Below are 20,300 nucleotides of genomic sequence, written 5' to 3'. Positions count from 1 at the left end.
CTCTGATTGACCGAGACCTTATCATCTTTGAGCAGCCCCTTTTTCAGTTACAGTGAACACACATGTACGGTCGTGATGTAAAATGACGAGGTTCATTGGTGCAAATCCTGAAAAGATTTGTTGGTTTTTCTTGTTTTTGGTCTTAAATGTGATAGTAAACGGATGTACTACAGTAAATCAAAGCATAACATTCAAGTTCGTATATGCTTTGTTTGGAACAGAACTGTTATCTCTCTGAGTTATGTCTGTAGGAAATCAAAGTATATCGTAAGTATAGAAACTTGAACATGGGATTGGGAAGAAAATGTAGAGAAAGAGGAAAGGGAATGTAGCAGAAGTACCGGAAAGTACAACTGGAAGTCTGCAAGAAACCCTGACTAACAACTAGTTCTGAGTTCCTTTTTTTCCCTATTTTGGTCCGCAGATTTCAACTAGTTGAATGAACTACTGAAATTGATAGTTATAGCAATACAATCCCAAAGGTTTGGGCCTTTGGGGTATGTTCGTCCCCACCAGGACACTGCAATCTTGCTTTAAGACAAAACCAGACCATCCCTTTTTGCCTGCCCCTCTCCCCTTTCCTTATCCGATCCCATCATCAATTCATCATACCCATCATGTATCTCCTTTCATCTTTGTACCTTCTTACAATGCCTGTCAGGTTCCAAATCTCAATAACATGCTACGTCTCCCCGACCAAAAGGAGGGATTAGTTGTTCCCTTGACTGTCAGTCAATTTATGTCACAGTTTCACTTCAATTGTTCTGTCGAGGTTATTACATAACGATATGTCATTTGCTAGATTCCCCACTTCAAGATGTTTTAGATTTCGTCTTTCCTCTGACTGATCGTAATCTTTAAACTGAATTTGTGAACTCGAGATGGTAAAAATTGAAAAGAAGGAAAAGTAACTTTGAAAATTTTTCATTGATATTTACAAAGTCGTTGCATTCAAGTACACGAAAAAGCAACAAAATGCTACAAACAAAACCGGCCCTGTCAGAGTAGGGGAAAAGATGACATTAAACTGAAATCAACTTAGCTAGAAATTGGAAAATACGAAGAAAAGGCAAAAGATGGGAACTGGAGCTCCTTGTCAAACTATAAGGGAACATGAGGCTTTTGTACTCTGAAGATCTGATTCTACCAGAGAGGCCTAGTTCTCTTAGAGCCAGTGGAGGGAGGGCTGATCTGAGGAACTGTAAATGCATCATCTGTCCATCTCCTGTTAGCTTTCATGCCTATAATTTCCTTTGTCTCCTTGAACCCAATTTGCCCTCCCATTGTTGAAGAATATTGGGGAGGATAAAGGGGAGATGGTGACTGCGGAACCCAGAGTCCTAAACTTTCTGGCGAGAAAGAACTCTTATTGCTCTCAAGATCAGCATCGGAAAATGGCAACATGCCATCATCACTCTGACAAAATTAGATCAAAAAAACAAAATTATTCAGATCCCAAAGAAAATCACATCATTCAAAAGTCAAATTGTAAATAGAAAACATATTATATTGTGCCATGAGCTCACTATCTAGAAAGGGAAAAACAATAGATCAATGATGGATCAATGCAAACCTTACAGAAACCAAAGGGAGGTGAAGAGGAATCAAGGAAGTCTTCGAAGTGCCAGCCTGGAAGCATCTCTATCAAGTACTCAGATATGCTACTCGTTGAACCACCCCCTTCATTTGCTAACAGGTTATCTCCACCGCTCTTGTTTGTTACTGCTGCTGCTGTTGTGCTAACGGGTGAAGATTTAGCAAGTGAAAATGGATTCAAATTTGTTGGAGAAGCAGAGACAGGATTCTTGATCGAAGGTTGAGACTTGAATTCAGGAACAGAATCACAGCCGGTGGATAAGGAAGCGATGGAGGATGAAGAGGAGGATGTGTAGAGAGCAGAGGTAGCAGAGAGTTTAACCCCTGTAAGAAGAAACCTGTTGTGCTTCTGGGTATGTTCGTTTGCGGCGTGAATTGGAACATCACAATCTCTGCATAGAATTGCTCTGTCTTGTTGACAAAACAAGAAAGCTCGTTTCTCCTACAATAAGATAAAAAAAAACCCCCAAAATCTCGCAATCAGAAAACCAACTTCCACACAATTCTCCGTAGTAATAAAGGTATAAAAACCAAAATCAAAGCCAGAGAGCAAGAAAGACATAAAAAATAACCTGACAGATATCGCAGAGAGGGGCTTGTTTAGAAGAGGCAGGATGGAGAAGGGAAAAACGTTGGTGTTTCGAGGCAAGCTTATTGGCGTGGTGGACTCGATGGTCACAGGCGTCGCACAGGGCTGCCTCGTCCGCGGTGCAGAACACGGAGGCCTCCTCTTTGTTACACACGTCGCACTGAATCTTCATCTGTTTAATTTGTTTAATCTCTTTACTCCCAATTTCTCTTTCTGAAAGAGAGTACTGTGTCAAAGACTGCGGAAGTTTGGAACCCCAGAAGAGTTGTGAAGAGAGGGTTATAAGAGCATCTGTCGAGAGTAAACTATAGAATAAGATTACTGTGACATAGTGGGGGTTCATATTTCATGTTGTAAGGATAGAGATAGACACGGAAATATGGTTTGGTTGCTTCGCTTTCTATGGTGATTTTTTTTGTCTCCCTCTCTCTCTCTTGTTTTGATTTTTCCAATTTTAGGTTACAGTGAAAACTTTTGGAAAGTAGAAATAAACAAATATCATACAAAGTGCTTTCATTCAAAGAGGTAATCTATGACTCCACCCACTTCTGTTTTCCCCTCTCTTTTGTTACTTGTTTAATCTGCTTTGTAAAGCGAAGCCATGGATAGCTATTTGTCAATAGTTTATTGGGTCCTGTTGTACTTATTTATTCCCTTTTTTTTTCAATTAAATGTTTTGCATCATCAAGGTCGTCATCTAAGGAAACTTTTGTGCTTTATTTTTCCAACAGAAACACATGGTTACAAAGCCAGATAGGCCAATCAGGACTCACTATTCAATAAGAAAAATTTTGGATTTGTGGGGGCGAATGAGATGGGAATTTCATTCTAAATTCAATCCCCATTTCAATGGAATAAAGCTTTTTACTGATTTGTTGAGTCCCCTCCCATTTTGGTATGATGTTGCTTCTGAGTTTCCCTGTCAAGGGGACCACGCTCGCTCTCTCACCATGCTAGTTTTGTCAGTTACGCTATCAATTCTTAAATTGCCTCAAAACCATCTCTTTCACTGCTGTGATGAATCTTATACCCAAGCCATGATGAGAAAAATTCTTTCTAAAATAGTTAAAAAAAAGAAACTACTGAGATGCTGTAAGGAATATGGCAATCTTACTCCTTTAACTTAGTACAACTTAACCTCTATCAGGTTCTTACGAATCATTTGCTATCAAAGCACTAACTGATCTGCATGCAGCATGGATTTGCCACTGATCAATTCTGCAAAAGGAAATGATCAGTTGTGGGGCTTGGATCCCATCCTGATTTATTAACAAGCAATATTCCTTCCATTTTTTGCCCTTTAGCATCTTCTTTTCTAAGAGACATTATCATCTATTTTAGGTTGCACTCTATTCTAAGAATCTAAGTTACATCAATTTTTAGAGTATAGGACCGCCTTCTCAGATTTTTCTTTTCTTTCCTATTGACTTAAAGCTATATGCATTGAATTTAACTTTTGTCAGCCCTTGAAAGGAAAAAGAATGTTACCTTTCTTGTACTTTATAAAGCATCAAATAAATGATGGCCAGGTTCTCATGCAATCGACGACCAATCCTTCAAAACCCATAGACGAGTTTCTTGGGTAGAAGGGTGTGCTAGAAGAAGTCCAAGGTGCAAGAGAAATCAAAGACTAAATCCCAACTTTTTCTTAAATAAAATGATAATAGTTAGACCAGTTTTTATGTTAGGGCTTTGATCAGCATATATATATATATATCATTACAAGAATAACCCTAACGTTATGCATGGTCACGATACTAACCTAGCCATGTACTTGAACAAACATAAAGTATGAGGTTAAAACATGGAAGTAGCTAGTTTCAGGTTGGCCTTTTTGGGGGAAAAACTTAGATCCGTACAACTTACCCCCTCTCTCGAGACGGGCAAATGTATCTCGTCGGACCTTTTATCTCAACAACTTTCGATGAAAAACTATACACAGAAAGCAAGCATAGGGCAAAGCATTGGGTTTGACAACTTCGAGGGAGAAGAGAAGAGGTCCCGATTCTTGATACGGGATTGTGGGTTGCCCTCATAATGGAGAAGTTGTGTCAGCTCATGGGCGACCAGTCCCTGTTCCAATCTCCACCCCCCTCCCCTCTCCTCCTTTTTATTGATCACTTCGACTCCATAACAATATACATGTAAAGTCTAGATAAAGCAGATATTTTCCCTCAGCGTCATATGTTTTTTTTAATTTCCCATCTCTCGCTCACTGTCTGTCTCATCAATCAAAGATGGTGGAGATGTTTAAAAAGAAGGGACCAATCAGCAACCTGCCACGTGCCTCTATTATTGGAAAAGGTTTGAACATGAACAATTTAATTGAGTCATTGTCCTCTTTTTTATATGTTAGGAGAGGGGATTGCATGAAAAGTGGTTTCCTCTCTCGGGGTGGTGCACTAATATGTTCGACCAATCTCATGTTTATAATATTATTAAACGCATCAATTATTTTCCCTCCCATTTGCCTATATATATAATTAATTAATTAATTAACCTTCTTTCTCACCCCCTGAACATCATATTTAGAGAAGGTTGTCGAAAATTAATCATACAGTACTTTTATAGATTTAACTACATGTCATCATATAAATTTTTTATAACAATTTGAATAAAATTCAATACAGTAGTATTGATTACACTTTATTTATTATTATTAAAAGTGAAGAAAAATGAAACAAAAAATTCAATTAGTAACACTTGTTATATCAAATTAATTAGTAGTAGCTCATAGTACTGCATAGAGATATTTAGGGAAGAACCATTTCCCATTAATATATACAAAGCTGGCGCAGAAGTTTTCTCATTGGCAAAGCAATTCCAATAAGGCAGGCAGACTCATGCATGTCAAACAACAATTGGGCTATATGTAGAAATTGTTAGCAAAAAAATGTATGGATTATTCCCACAGAAGCAAAAAAGAGAGGTGTGGTGGGTCAGATATGGATATTATTAAGGTGCAATGGAGAAAACAAAACAGGACAAACAACATATTTTTTTCTAGCTTTCNATATATATATATTATATTATATATATATATATATATATATATATATATGTGTGTGTGTGTGTGTGTGTATATGATCATATTCATATGAATAAATAAATGTCATATATATACTTTGTATGTAGGAATCTTGAGGGAAAAATGAATAAGAATAACATGGCCTGAGAATAGTGAATAGTCGGCATCACACTGTGGAGGTGATAAGACACGAATATAATTTGCCCTTTTGTCTTTCAATCCCAATTCTATTCACCTGGACTAAAACAATGGTTCTCATGAACCCAGGAATAATACCAAAGGCAAACTTCTTGTCTATTTTATAGAATATTTTGACCATGCCGGTTATGTGATAGCTTCACAAATGCTTTTCCTGTTTTTTTTGTTTTCGTGAAAATTGATTCTTAAGCCGTTGGAAAGAGGATGGATTCGAATTCTTTTAATCATTTACGGAGAATTTATTATTACGAATGAAGCAAAATTAAATAATCAAAACTAAAATTGTAAGTTTTTGTATCACTTCAACACAAAAGGAAAAGGCTTCTAAGTGTTTATTCCTTCTTGAAAAAGGGGATAAGGGAATGTCTTGATCGGTTCCTACATTTTACCTAAGGTCAGATGTGAATTTTAGGGTTATCTTATATGTATTTGGTTCACTTAAAATTCATATTAATATACTAGAATTAAAGCAAAAATTAAGAGTGGATCAAGGCTTGGCGCGTGTTGAAGACACCCCACCTTTCTGCCATGAATTTATTGAGACCTTAAATCAAGGCCCCATAATACAGATTAACAGGAGTCATACAGTACGGACTTTTCCATCAAAAACTCAAAGAATTCCAGGAAAATCACTTGTTTAACAAATTAAGTAGGAAGTTTGATTGATCAGGAGATTATAAAACTCAAAGAAAGTGGCTATAGCATTGCTTATAAAAGGTTTATTGAAACAATTAGGATCAATGGGTTGGCCTAGCTCCAGGACCAGGGCACGACACTCCAGTTAAGCTAATAATATATTTCAAATACCCATATCATATACATAGTTAAATTATTCTTTATATGATATGAGCTGAACACCTTTTCATTGATTTTGTCTTGGGGCTGTGTGTTTCTTGCGAAGAATTTAATAGTAATTAGTAGTAAGTAGAAGGGTCATGTAACTTAAAAGCAATTGACAGCAATATTTGAGATATTACCAAATAATTTTAAGTTCAATGTACGACTTAAAATTTCAAGAAAATATGCAGAAACTCACCTGTTGAAGTGAAGGAAAGTGAAGCAGAAGAGAATATTCTAGGAATGCCTTTAAATAAAAAATATGGGATGAGAATTTGGGAAGGGACTGGAGGAGTATGGGGAACCAAGATCTTTGGTGGCAGGAGGAGTTCGATCCTTCATTATCTTCAACGTTAATAATGAACATAGGATGCGTTGGGTGAGGTGTACCATTGGCCAGGATGAAGGGTTTTCTACCGACAATGGGGTTCCCCACTTGGCCAACCCTGCACCCCCTTGCCCATTTGCCTCTCCAAGGGCTGTAGTTGTAAGCTAGGCCAACCCCTTTTGCCTTAAATGATGGCAGCTTGAATGAGGAGACGAGCCAAGATTTGCATAGATTTGGCATCTTGAAAAAAATTTGCAGATGATATATGATATATACATCACTCCCAACTCATCTTAAATTATGGCTTAAATGAGTTCAATTAAGTTTACTCCAACCTTTGCCTTACAAATTACAGAATAGAGATGTGGTTCTGTGACTTAAGGAGGGAATTAGGGTACCTAAACTCAAAACGACTTTGTCATCTGCTCAAAGCTTACTTAACTTGATCAGGTTTCTGATTCTGACTTGTCCCATTCATTCTGATACCTGAAGGTGTAAACTAAATCTTAAAGGCTGAGCCAACATTCTTCTGGCATTTATTACAATTTCAATGAAGCTTTTAGAAAGGTCCAAATCTCTATGCTAAACTAGATAGGGGCTGGGGGTAAGCTTTTATTGCATCGATGGAGCTGGAATTCGGGGTTGGCACAGTCAGTAGAGATCATCCCAGATCTAACCATACCATTAATTTTTTGATGAGTAGGACCACTTCCTTCAAAGTATAATAAAAACGAAGATGACCACTGGCGTTGAGAGTGCCAAAAAAAGATTTGTAAAACGATGCTATACATCTATGGGAAGCCACAATTAATGCACCACCTCCTTGCTTATGAATTACTTCCGGGCAACAAATTCTTGAAGATGACAATTTCAAGGGATACTGATGAACACCGAAGATTGTTTTGATTAGTTTAAGGTATAGTTGAAGGATGATTACGTTTTCATTGTCAATCCTGATTTGAAACAAAACCCTTTAGGCCTTTTACCATGGAAAGATTGTCATGTTTGTCAAACCTACCATTGGCAACCTGATAGATATGGCCTAGCCTACTGGACACTTTCTTGCTGCATCATGGAACTCCATTCCTCCTCTTTCCCCTTATTTCCCTGTCTTTACAAAAGCAACACTTTTCCAGGGAACATTAGCAGAATTCTTGGGTATTCCTATATTAAGCTGTTGCAGATGTCAATCCATACCCGACCATTGTTGATTTTTCTGGCCAATTTTTCTTCTACAGGAACTCCGGCTAAGAATTCGACAGTCTCAATGGGCCCCCAATATCTGAGTTAGCCTACAATCTAGACTCTAGAGATAAAGTAAATGCTGGGCCAAACTTGACTTCTCGAGAAAGCAGAAATTGGAGCTAGGCCTAGATAGTGGCCCATTCAATCTATATTGCATGAGGACTAAAAAAATTGTAAAACTCCACACAAATTTAGTTTTATTTGTTTAAATTTTGGACGATTTACAACACTTTAACAACTAAACCATGCTCATAATAAATAAATAAAATAAATCATAGGGATTTTCAACATTAAACTCAGGATGGAAACGTGTCCTATCCTTATCCTTGAGATACCATTGCTGAATATTGATTATTCCAGAATCCTTAGGTATGGGTGTATTTAATTACTCTACATTGGATTCTTTTTCCTCCAATGTAAAATAGAAACAAAATTCAGCCAGGAAAGCACTGCTATGATAATATAAACTCATGATAGAATATGAAGTCATTCTCATAAAAGAATGGCAAAACTAATTAAGAAGGGTCTTTAAATGCTGTGTACCAGTAAATATGAACAATGCACATGGAACCACTGCATTGCAAAAAGCTTGCTTTTATAGAATGATCTTGATGGCGACCGTGTCAATCTAATATTAGAATTTATATTTGATGCCTTGTCATTTTAGCAGGGTATAAATTTTATACGTAAGCTGTGAATTATATGTTATTATTTTGTTAATGAATAAATTTAATAATTAAAAATTTTAAAAATAAATACTTATAATTTTAAATATAAATACAATACATTGATAATACATCCAATATAAACCCATAATATTATTTGTCGATAACAAAAATCGATGCGCATTGAAGAGAGGGAATCGTATAGAGACCCCTATGAGGAGAGAGAACATGAAATTATATTAGAATTGAGGAAGCAATTTATGAACATGATTAATACAATATTGAGAAAAATTACCTTTAATACATCCATAATTTGGAAGTCATCTTATTATTATATAGTATTGCTGTTGGTTTAAGAAAAATGAGAACCTTGCTTTTAGTAACCTTCAGTTCGTTCTAAAAAAAATGATGTCAATGCATGCCTGCAGGGGATGGCTAGGCCAATTCACATGAGAAATCTCAGCGTATCAGCACTATAGTCGCTAGCCGGGGCTGGGTGAAATTATTTAAGTAAACGTGGTTTCCCTTTCTTTCCGACGATGCTGCGCAGTTTCCAATGTGTGCTTTGCGAGCAAAAGAATCAACGCCAGGTGGTGGAATTAGTAGAATAGTAACAGCAATTCTACAATAATAAGCGAAGTTATTGCTTTTCTCCTTTCCAAGACAATGCTTTTGTGAAACACAAAGGCGAACCTGCAACCTGCAAGTGCACAAGCCCCATGGCAATTTACTCCAGTTTTGTAGTTTCTCTTTTGGTCGCTTTTGAACTACAAGCCTCGAAACTTTCAATCGACGCCTGAGCAAGATTGGTTTGTTCACCATATAGAATTGTCAAAAATCGAAGGAGGGGAAAAAAAGACTAAAAAGGGGAAATTTTCTGCTGTTTCTCTGAAACTTGTAACCTTTCACAGTAAAAATGTAGGTAAAGACAAACTAGGGAATAATGTCATTACTATAATACAATTCGGGGTTACTTTGTTTCTAAGGAATTGCAGGCCCAAAGCTCTTACAATCCACCAAGGATTTCTGATCCCCACCTTGGCAGAAGAAGAAAGCGTCAGGACACCGATACAAGCAATTATCCGCCAGGCTGACTTGAGCAGAACCCGGTTTGAGACCCAGCAAAGGTCCTGGAATTGGCCCGAACAAGTAATTCCCACCCAGCAACAGCCTCTCAAAAGACGAAGTATTGGTCCGGGGTACAGCGGCTTTGAGTGCATACTGAGCTGGTATCATACCTGTGAACTTGTTATGCTCCAAAGATAAAGCTGCAAGCTTTGGCATCGAAGCCATGAAAGCTGGCAAGAAACCTCGAAGCTTGTTGTAGCTTAAATCAAGAGCTATTAAGTTACTGTTTAACCCCTTGTCACCAGGTACTTCTAAATATGAAAAGTTGTTGTAAGAAAGAGTAAGCTGTTCCAGGGACGGATGGTCAAAAAGAACTGATAATATTGATCCGGATAATATGTTGTGACTGAGATCTAGAACTTGCAAAAACCTCATATTCTCGATGTTATCTGGAATATTTCCTCCTAGTTTATTGTTTCGAATTGAGAGCTCCACAAGAGATGTTGGCAGTGTTGCAGGAACTCCGCCGGATATATTGTTATCACTAGCATCTAGGAAGTAAAGGTTTTTGAGTGAACCCAGATCGGGAAACTCACCAGAGATATCGTTTTGTTGGATTTCAAGTCGCCTCAGGCTTGTTAGATTGTTGAAGCTTGAAGGAATGGGTCCATGGAGATGGTTGCTATCAAGGTAGAGTTCTTCAAGGTGAGAGAGGGAGCCAAGAATGACGGGTATTTCACCAGAGAGTGAGTTCCTAGACAGACCAAGTCGACGCAAACGAGTTAAGTTGGAGAGGGAGTCAGGAATTGAGCCAGAGAACGAGTTGTCCGAGATGTCCAAGGTCTGTAGATAAGGGAGGTTCCATGAAGTTGAGGTGAGTGAACCAGAGTAACCAACAGGGTCAATGGTGATCTCTGTGACTCGAGCATAACCAGAGACGATTCTATCGCACCTGAGCCCGCAAGTAAAATGCTCTGTGAAAATGTTGTCACATGGGTCCAAGGAAAAATCCCAAAAGCTCAAGCAAGATCCGGGAGCAATGGACCGGTGGTCCACCCCATGTTTCAGATCCTTGAGTACTTGAATATCAGCTGGATATGTTCTAGAGTTTGCTGCAAACAACAGCTTCGAAATTGTGTTCACGAAAACAAGAAAACGTAGACAGAGATAGAGGGTGCTAGAGAGTTTTGACATTTTCTTCCCTGTTTCTTCTTTCCCCTTTTTCTGGTCGCCTGGGATTTTTCTTTGGATCTGAGATTAAAATGTGAGCCTGTAAGTGAGGGAAAGGAGTAGCAGAAAGAAAGGGGAACGTGGAGAGCTTAGATGAAGAGATTTGATTGTACGGTACGGCTATCATCGGATTTGTTTCATACTTTGTATACACTACGAAATGACGTAAGCTTTGACCATCTGCTAAAGGAAAATGATTTTTGACTCCCACCATCCCTATATTTATATTGTTTTCCTGGATTTCATGTGCACTCCCGAGTTTGTGATTTGCAATTGAAAATGATTCTCAAAACTTGTGAGAGAAATATTTGTTTTAGATCGCACAAGCTATGATGCATCTCTGACAAACTGATCACACGAACAGAGAGGGTGAACAAGGACAACGTTTAATCTTGCGGATGAATGCCCATAATTGTGATGAAGACAAAATATAAAGGGTTTATATTCGATTCAATGTAGTATTTAACTAGACAAAATAATTACCAGGTTTATATATCTTCTTTAGCACAGTGTAAAGTGATTTAAGTGAGATACCAGCTGAATTTCAATGGGAAGACAAAAGAAATTAGTAAAATTTTTCTTAAACTTGTTGTAATGACATATACACTACAGAAAGTGTTTTTTTTGTTTTCTGATGTTAGTGGGAGCAATTGCCCCAGTGGTAAATCCGCCAGTCCCCCATAAAGTGCGAGTGTCAAGGAGCAACTCCTGACAGAGTCCTCATATTGAACATGGGGTTCCTGAGTTTCTAACATTTCTTTGTGGCACTATTCAGATATTGCTTCACACGAGTTTGGTTTGTCTCGAAGATGAAGGGCATCCCCCTTATCTGCAAAATACCATTTACATCCCGTCAAGATGGTTTATATATCCAAACATATCATAGCTTTGTAGTTCTCTAAACATTCATAGTGCAAGTCGGATACCAAAAACAAATCAGGTTAACTGCATCACAGGATGCATGTTGCAAACGTTCAAAAAGAAATAAGAAACAGCACCTCAATTAAACAACTGGAATTAAGGATCAGGCTCTGTCCAGGAGCTACTTCCTTGCTATTTATCGATACTGAACACCTGCCGAGATTTTTAAGATGGAAAGATCCATCTTCTTCCAAGTTGATAATTGCCTGAATATATGAGGAACCAAAAAAGTAGTACGAAAGGTTAATGGACAACTATTTATGTGGTAACTATTTATAGCAATAATGATTTGACTATACTTGAAATGCTCAGAGGATAAAGACAAAATAAAACATATGTATTCTATAAAATACATAAATATACCAAGTCATAGCAAATCTTACCTGCCGCCGTGATACTTTATTAGCGCACCCTTCTCTTCCCAAGTCAATGTCAACAACAAAATCTTCTGTTGTTCTACCAAGTAAAATCTACACAAAGAAAATTATAAAGTATTACAGAAAATTTGATCATCAATTTTAGTTTACTTAGCTAGGAAGAAAAAACTATAATCTCTACTAACTTCAGAAAGCAAGCTCCAAAAAGGAAACCATGGAATTTTGTTGAAGTTGCGTAAGTGTAAAATTTAGTAACTTCATGATCCCCATTAAGCGTATAACAAGAATCATGACAAAATACTAGAAGGTTCCTTGGACAAGATAGTTTCCTATCTAGGACTAGTCTTTTATCCAGTGTTTGGCTTAAAGCCTTTAAACAAATATCAATAAGCACTTCACAAAGCATAGCTTCTTAACTGGACTTGGTTAAGGGGGTAATCAGTCAAGCGAACAGTTAAGAAAGCTTTGATTAAAGCATAGCATTATCATAGCAAATATCATTAGCTTTAGAATACCTCAGGTTTCTTAATATAATGTTTGGAATGGCGGCTGTATAAAATGGCAAAGGCTCCATGCGATGCGATGGCCCTTTGCATATAAGAATGGGAACCCTGCTCCAGCCTTATAATTGCTCTTTTGGTGACCTCATGCCGATATCTAGCAACTGCACAGGGAAAAGTAAAAATTATTGTCCATGTCTAGAAGACTTATTTCAAAATCAAATAAGAAAAGATCAAATTTGAACTACTCGCAACAGGTGGAGATGGAGAAGCAAGATAAGACATAGCCCCTTTTTATCTCTTCTCTACATGCTGACAGAAGGAGGTGGACTATAATAGTAACTCCATGCATTACTAAACTACAAGCGCAGAACATTGACAGATACAGATACAAATTAGCAATTTAAAAATCAGTGGGTTGACATATTACCTTCCTGATCACACAAATCTTGGTCATCTGGATCCAAGTCCATATCAAGGATCTGGTTCATAAAGTAACGAAATAACATGAATAAAAGGAGTCAATAATAATGACAATAATAAAAGTGACAACCAGTAGTAGTTGAAGACATACCATTGCCTCAGTATCTGAGAAACAAGGAACATCATCATCACTTTCAATCACTAACTCTTCCAGATCTGGTGGTGGAGGATCGACAACTGGTTCTGGAGAAATAATATCCATGGATCCCACCTCTGCACTTGAAGCTTGGTGATCTCTAGTCATTTCTGGAGGATCCACTTCTTGTTTAATGGCAGAAGAATTCACAAGTGGATAGCTGTTGTGGCTATCAGAACAAAGAGCTGGTTTCTCTATTAAAGAATCAACTGAACTATGATTCCGATGCTTTCCCAGTACAAATTCTTCACTCTTTTCCTTTGTCAGTGTAGGTGGGAGAGTGCCTTCACTAACATTTATGGAATTAATTTGAGCTGAATTATTGGCTAGAAAACCGTCACTTCTGGGTGCTACACATGGGGAATCCTTGCATTTAACTCTGCAATCACTAACTGGATGGAGTTGGCCCATTTCTGCTATCATCTTTGATGCTTTCATTTGAGAAGACCCATGAGATTGCCCTAGATCTTTCTGATCTCTCTGGCCAAGGAGGGAACCTCCCTCACTAGTTTTCTGACCCCCAGAAAAATCCTTCGCACATGCAGATAATGGATTGCTGGCTTCTTTGAAATTCTGTCGTGTTGCGGAAACTACCAATGGGCACAGCTGTTTGGCGAAGACAACATCTTCGTTGCATGGAATTTCTGGGTCCTCAGTGTTTACTGTGCAACAAATGATGCCATTAGTCAGTTCAGGGAACTGACCATCTGAAGTTGATGCAGAAGAAAGCATCAGGACCTCTGAATTGCGAGACACAGGCCCATCAGCAGTGCAAGATCCTGCAACTTCATCCAATTCTCCAAGACGTGAACAAGACACTTTTGCAAGATTATCTTGAGTTTCTGTCGGTTCTGTTAAATCAGGCATCTGATCTTGATCACCATTAGTTGGAGAACTTGCCAAAAGTGAGCTCAGACCATCAAAGTAAGACTTATCAATCACATCTTTTGCATCGACATCCATGAAAAAGGGTTCATCATTCATAAGGGTATTGGTTATTTCCACCAAGTAACCTTCTGTATTAGTCGTTTGATTTTCCAACTCCTCACATGGTATTGCTGATTCCAACTGGGATCCTGTATCAACAACATCATGTCCTGATACATGATTGCTTTTAGCAACATCATCACCAGGAAGTGCATAGATATCACCTGCATGCAGGTCTTTTTCCCCATGACCATCACCAGCGGGAATAGCAGATGCAGACAAGCCATCGTCAGTTCTCCAGATTGACAACCCACACTCCACAATTGGTGAGTTGAAGACCTGGTTACCCTCAAACTCAGAGAGGATATTCTCTGGGTCATTGTTAATTTGGTCAAATGCAGATGAAGGTTTTACCATTAAATCATTAGCCTCAAACAACCTGTGCACAGGCAATTCCTTGGGTTGATGCAATTCCTCAAAGCCAGAGCCACTCTCAACAAGAAACTGATTCTCTCCGAGTATATGAGGAATTTCCTTATGTATATTAACTGGCTCTGCAGGAAAACCATCATCATCTTGCTTATGAATGGTTGTCTGAAAGCCATCCGTTGTGCACCCATCCCTGGTTGCAGCACCACCATCTCCTAATATTTGCGGAAAAGAACAGTGCATAATATTCATATTTGTTTCTTGAATTCCAAAATGATCTGGGACTGGATTTCCAAGCATGTAATTACCAGGTATGGGCTCATCTTCAATCCCAACATAGTTTCCATCATTAGGTGCAATAAGAAAACTCAGATCCATTGAGTTAAAGGGCTCATTCCGAATTCTTTTACGCAATGCATAGTAACAGCTACGTACACTCTCAGACTTTCTCTTCCCAGACAAGCTTCTATTATCTTTTGGATTTCCTGTTCTGCCAAATCTCAAAGACAGGGTAGAAGCAGAACGTTCAAACTCAATCATGCGAGATGAAGCCTCCTCAGAAACAACTGGATCATAAAGGAGAGAATGCCATCGTTCTTGTAGTTCTCGAACAGTGAATTTTCTAGAGAATTGCACTGCACCCTTGGCAAGAGATTCCAAAGAAGCACCAGCCTGCAAACAGATAAATAGAATGAAACAGGCTTCACAACCTAGAAACATAATTTAGAGGACGATAAACAACAAAAGGAAATTCAATTAGTGTGAGGTGATAACTACATGCTAACTGCACAATTCAGATTCCATTTTCCAGTGTCATCAATATTCATGCAGTTGCATAAAGTTGCAACTTGTAGTATCCGACCAACCACAAGCAATCCACTCTATGGATAGATTTTACAATAATATACCTCTGAAACAACAACAGAATAATCCTCTGAATCAGATTCCCAAATTTTATAAACGTAAATGCAAGAATCTTCTAACTCTTTTAATGACAGACGCCTTATATTGCAAACAATTCCTGCTTCAACACAATAAACCCTGAATTTCAAAACCAGAACAGTGACAATGCCACACATCCACAAGACTAAAAGAGACATTTAAATAAACCCTGCAATTCCAATAACTAAAATCAGAAGATAGAAAGGGGAAGAAAATACAAAGGCATTAACATTCAGCTACTAGAAACAACAAAGAGAACCCAATTTAGCCATGAATGTATAGTTACTTCCACGTTGACAACAAATACAAACACAAGAGAATTCGAATTGGGGGTCACAAGCAAAAGCAATTCTTGAAAACAAGAACAGCACCGAAAACCCAATCATTAATTTTCTTGAAAAATAAAGTTCATTCAACCAAACAAGAAAAGGAAAAAAGAAAAACTAATTACCTCAATAGCGTTCTTCAACAAAAGGTCATCTTCAGGTATCCAACAGGAGACGATTGAAGCAAGTGCCCCCATCTCCTTGGAGCTCAACCAACCTCTCCCTTTCTTTTTCTCTACTTCCTCTTCGCACGATTTCTCTCCCGGAAGCGTCGTTTTGGTTCTCTCCGAATGAGAAACATGAAAACAGCAAGAAAAAATAGAGCAAAAAAAAAAAAAAAGAGGAACAGGTGGGGTTTAAGAGGAAACCTAAAACTAAAAGCGAGAGAGTATGAAACCAGGGCGGTGGGGTTTAGGGGGGAGAGAGAGAGGGGTTACTGTCGAACGTGGGGACAAATTAGATTTGGTGAATGTCTGTTCAGCTGACCGGTGATTTCACGGATTTTCCATCAAATCGGCGTGTGGTAAAGGCACGTGCAACTAAACTAAACCAAACTAAAAACTTCTTTCCTGGCCCTTGGCATTGGCAGCTTCTTCTTCTTCTTCTTCCACTTCTTTCCTGGCTAAATTCTTCAGCTGACGGCAACCGTATTGGCTGTTGGTTGCGGCGCGGCGTATTTGGGTTGACCGTTGACTCAAGAGTCCATTACCCATGCAATAATAAATACGGACTAATTATTAATTAAATTTACCAGAAAATTTAAAAAATTAAAAAAAAGGCTTAATATAATATTATTAGTTAAAGAAAATCCTTATCATAATCAAAGAATTTTTTCATTATATTTGCATTAATAAAAGAGAAATTGGCATGTGAGGAAATTTAATGCTTTCTTTTTTTTCTTCACTATAATAATCTTTCTTTCAATATTTGAAGAAATATTCAAATACAATATCTTGTTCATTCTATAGTTGTATTATTCATGAACTCTTTTATAATAATTCTTCTTACCACTCCTTAAAAGACTAAAGAGCCATTTTTGACATGGAAATTAAATTTTATTGTCATATAAAACTTATTTAATGTGTCACATAAAATCTATACGAGAAAATTCGAAATGAATTTTAGATAAACCATAATAACAAAACTTTATTGTCTATTAGATGTTAATCAAGTCAAATTAAGTATCCGAGATTAAGAAATTATATAATACAAAGCAAATTCTTTGATATTAAAAGTGACGTTCATAATGTAATTCCCTAAACAAACAATAATTTTACAATTCGTTAACGAATGAAACATATTTCAAATTACATTTTTATTAAAACAAAACAAATTTTACTACTCTTGAATTTCACAAAAATAAAAAGTTTTTGACATTAAAGATTTTTGTTTTGTTTATCATTTCACAATTTTTATTATATGAGGTGCTTTTTTTATTTTATTAATATTATTATTCTTTTTTTTAGTTAAAGACATTTGTTTGGGCCTACTGTTCTACTCTTGGGCCTATTGGCCGCCTGTTCAACTTTTTAGATACACACGTTGAAAGGTCAAAAAAAAAGGAAAAAGCCCATGGGCTTAGTAGGTCTAGGAATACATACAACTATCCTGCATTTTTCTCTAATTGAACAGAAAATATTATAAGCAAGGTCTTCCACAAATCACAAATGAGTATGTAATCTCTGGTAACAAAGATACAAATACCAAACATGAAATTCGCATAATAATTTAAACAGAATTATAGTAATAATACACACCATTTTTGCTTTTGATAGCAACAAATATTAGCCAAGAGGAATGTCTAGGAATAACACTGCATGACCTTAGCTTAGAGAGATATAATGGAGTCATGGAATAGATGGATATGCTACTCCAGCAAGGGATAGGTCGTGAGATCCGATCCTCCTCCGCTGTGAAGATTGGGATGGTTCGGCTGCAGGCGTAAAGCAAATATGCGAGGGCCTCCGTTTTGGTATCCGATAATGGTATCGTAATCCACTCCGTTATCAACTAACCCGTATGGATCTTCTTTGATTGCATCCTTGATCAGATGAAAACACATCATAAACAATGGTTTCTGCGTAGAGAACTAGAATTTGCATTATAATAACGTATGATAAGCAGGTGCTTACCAGTTCATGTAACAGATTTCTGTGTATCTCTTCCACATTCCTCACCTGCAACAAGATCACAAAGAAAGAGAATTTTGTAGTATATTACAAAATGCAAGAAGGAAAACTATAGTTACTAAGTAGAGATTACCTTTTTCCTGGAAGTATCGATCTGATTGCTGATAACACGATACTGTCATACATTATAAAACAGACTTTGGTCAGCTTCTACATGAAAATGAATTCCAACCAAACCTGATTTTCAAAGCTTCTTGCACATACATGTTAAGGTAACACCAACACCAACAATTAATCTAGTTGCAGTTTTAATGAGAAAAATCAAACTTTTTTCCAATGAATTTGTATTAATTTAAATTAAAGCCTTAAAGTTTTAAATAACGTAAAAACGGGAAATTCAAGGAATCAATTCATCATCCACTCCTATTACTTGAGTTTAATCTAAATATAACTTATATTATCGATAATTAACCTTAAAAAAGTATTGCAAATTTATTGCACATGTTTCATTCCGTGAATCATACACAAATTGGTTAATTTCTCCTAGATAGACATCGTAAACATAGATCAATTATATATCTAAGGCATTTTCCCATGTAAGCAAGTAAAATTCATGTCAAACCATTCTAGTTAACAAAATACAAGGACCAAGTTAGCAAGATGGTGAACTAAATCATGTACTAATTAATTATAGTTAAACAAATTACTATTGAGAAAATCATTTAAAAGTCCTTAAATCTATTTAAAATAAAATAACATCCAATTTTTTCAGTGAATTTTGTATTGATGTATAGATTGAAACCTTAAGTTGTAAATAACATCAAAATTCAAGAAATCAATTCATTATCAACTCCAATCACTTGAGTTTAATCCAATTTTTTTTTTTGAAAGGCAAAGATGAATATATATATCAAAAAGAGGGAGAGGAAAAATCCCCTCCTAGCATCATAAATATATTTTATAATATCGACAATTAACTTTAAAAAGTATTACATAATCATTACAAATTGATTAATTTCTCCTAACTAGATATATAAATGTTGTCACAACAATCTTACTTTCGAGTGAAACATTAATTACATTATTATAGTAATTTAAAATTAATTTATCCTCTTTAAAAATTAAACATGACTTAGTATATGTCCAAATCAGGAAGAATTGAAGATTATTAATTAAAGCCTCTAGATTTAGGAAGGTATATTAAGTAATTAAGTGGCCGACCTTTCGGTCACGAATAAGCTTGACAGAGGTTTCCATCTCTTGCTCCAAAGCTTGAAGATCCTCAAAGCTCACATCATTCAGACAGTCACCCATCCTCTGCCTACCAATTTCCATTAATTCATGAACACAACATTCAACAAAGAGTAAAAACTGAATAAAATAATGGAAAAAATAAATATTATTTCTGTTTTTATTACTAAATATTGTTATTTTTTATATATACCTAATCTCTTTGCGCAGATTCCTGTTAACCTCTTTCAGCTTCTTCAGCTGCTCTTGCATTTTCTACAAACACACAAGAACTGATCAAGGTAACAGAGAGATCGCTTTTTTCCCTCCAAGCTCCCAAACATGGAAGTCAAAGAAGCAAAAAAAGGACAAGTAAAGAGTGAGACCTCATAGTGAGTGGTCCAGAGATCGACCCCCAACACCTTCTGGTACTGATCATATATTTGCTTCGTTCTACAAAGATAACAAAACAAATTAAAACCCCCCCCAAAAGCTTTTCAGAAATCTAGGGTTTCAAGTTTCAAAAAGAAGCAATTTAGGGTTTTAAAGAGAGATAGAGAGAGAGAGATACGAGGTGGAAGGGCTGATAAACTCGTGGAGTTTCCCAGTGCTGGAAAACATGATGATAGAAGCTCTTGCATCGCAAAGAACGGTAAGTTCATTAGCCTTTTTGAAGAGACCGTTCCTTCTCTTCGAATACGTGACCTGCCTGTTGGTTGCGTTCTCTATCAGCTTGATCTGGATCTTTCCTCGAGCCATGAATATTTCTTTCTCCTAGCTTTCCTTCCTTTTCTTTCTATAACACGGAGAGTGAAATAAAGAAAAGAAGAAAGAAGGGAGGAGAAGGAAAGAACTGAAATGAAGAGGGTGGTGGAATCCATTGCTAAAAATAGAAAGGCATCGCCTAATCGGTGAAAGGCTTCGCAGGGTTTGTTAAACGTGGTAAATGGGAGTTATCCCTTGTTTGATTTGAACCGAATATCGATGTTTGGGCGTGGGGACCATCACTTTCCGTCCTTCTCCGTCAAGGAATTTCTCTCTTCTCTTCTCATCAGTTTTGACTTTTCTTGACGAATCGTTATTTAACGGCGATTGGGGACGGTGGATTGGGCGTTT

The 20,300-nt window shown here is 37.0% G+C and overlaps 4 protein-coding genes across 4 annotated transcripts; all 4 read right to left on the bottom strand.

Moving 5' to 3' along the window:
- LOC18591484 (B-box zinc finger protein 21) lies at positions 904 to 2,640 on the bottom strand. The gene is made up of 3 exons (XM_007017623.2): positions 2,169 to 2,640; positions 1,574 to 2,038; positions 904 to 1,416 (listed from the first exon to the last, which is right to left on the bottom strand). The coding sequence occupies exons 1-3, from the start codon at positions 2,526 to 2,528 to the stop codon at positions 1,144 to 1,146; spliced, it is 1,098 nt and encodes a 365-aa protein (XP_007017685.2). The 5' UTR covers positions 2,529 to 2,640; the 3' UTR covers positions 904 to 1,143.
- On the bottom strand, positions 9,347 to 11,198 carry LOC18591483 (LRR receptor-like serine/threonine-protein kinase FLS2). Its single transcript, XM_018126188.1, has one exon. The coding sequence runs from the start codon at positions 10,746 to 10,748 to the stop codon at positions 9,468 to 9,470; it is 1,281 nt and encodes a 426-aa protein (XP_017981677.1). The 5' UTR covers positions 10,749 to 11,198; the 3' UTR covers positions 9,347 to 9,467.
- LOC18591482 lies at positions 11,254 to 16,501 on the bottom strand. Its single transcript, XM_007017621.2, has 7 exons — positions 15,951 to 16,501; positions 13,157 to 15,229; positions 13,013 to 13,064; positions 12,598 to 12,746; positions 12,089 to 12,175; positions 11,783 to 11,911; positions 11,254 to 11,613 (listed from the first exon to the last, which is right to left on the bottom strand). The coding sequence occupies exons 1-7, from the start codon at positions 16,020 to 16,022 to the stop codon at positions 11,533 to 11,535; spliced, it is 2,643 nt and encodes an 880-aa protein (XP_007017683.2). The 5' UTR covers positions 16,023 to 16,501; the 3' UTR covers positions 11,254 to 11,532.
- Positions 17,453 to 20,063, bottom strand: LOC18591481 (floral homeotic protein DEFICIENS). The gene is given in 8 exon segments (XM_007017619.2): positions 17,453 to 17,725; positions 17,728 to 17,866; positions 17,958 to 18,002; positions 18,088 to 18,129; positions 19,176 to 19,275; positions 19,399 to 19,460; positions 19,571 to 19,637; positions 19,756 to 20,063. Coding segments are annotated over 8 exon segments (696 nt in total). The 5' UTR covers positions 19,944 to 20,063; the 3' UTR covers positions 17,453 to 17,672.

This window comes from Theobroma cacao, chromosome 8 (genome assembly GCF_000208745.1).
Source record: "Theobroma cacao cultivar B97-61/B2 chromosome 8, Criollo_cocoa_genome_V2, whole genome shotgun sequence".
In the NCBI taxonomy this organism is placed as follows: Eukaryota; Viridiplantae; Streptophyta; class Magnoliopsida; order Malvales; family Malvaceae; genus Theobroma; species Theobroma cacao.
The sequence above is the reverse complement of the archived record's forward strand: the minus strand, read 5'-3'. Positions and strand labels throughout refer to the sequence as shown.

Coding starts and splice junctions, on each gene's coding strand:
- LOC18591484 (XM_007017623.2), bottom strand. CDS start 2,528: ATGAACCCCCACTATGTCACAGTAATCTTATTCTATAGTTTACTCTCG. Junction 2,039..2,168: donor CTCTCTGCGATATCTGTCAG/GTTATTTTTTAT, acceptor ATCTTATTGTAG/GAGAAACGAGCTTTCTTGTT. Junction 1,417..1,573: donor CTCCCTTTGGTTTCTGTAAG/GTTTGCATTGAT, acceptor TAATTTTGTCAG/AGTGATGATGGCATGTTGCC.
- LOC18591483 (XM_018126188.1), bottom strand. CDS start 10,748: ATGTCAAAACTCTCTAGCACCCTCTATCTCTGTCTACGTTTTCTTGTT.
- LOC18591482 (XM_007017621.2), bottom strand. CDS start 16,022: ATGGGGGCACTTGCTTCAATCGTCTCCTGTTGGATACCTGAAGATGAC. Junction 12,747..13,012: donor AGATTTGTGTGATCAGGAAG/GTAATATGTCAA, acceptor TTCCCTGTGCAG/TTGCTAGATATCGGCATGAG. Junction 12,176..12,597: donor ATTATATTAAGAAACCTGAG/GTATTCTAAAGC, acceptor TTCTTTGTGTAG/ATTTTACTTGGTAGAACAAC.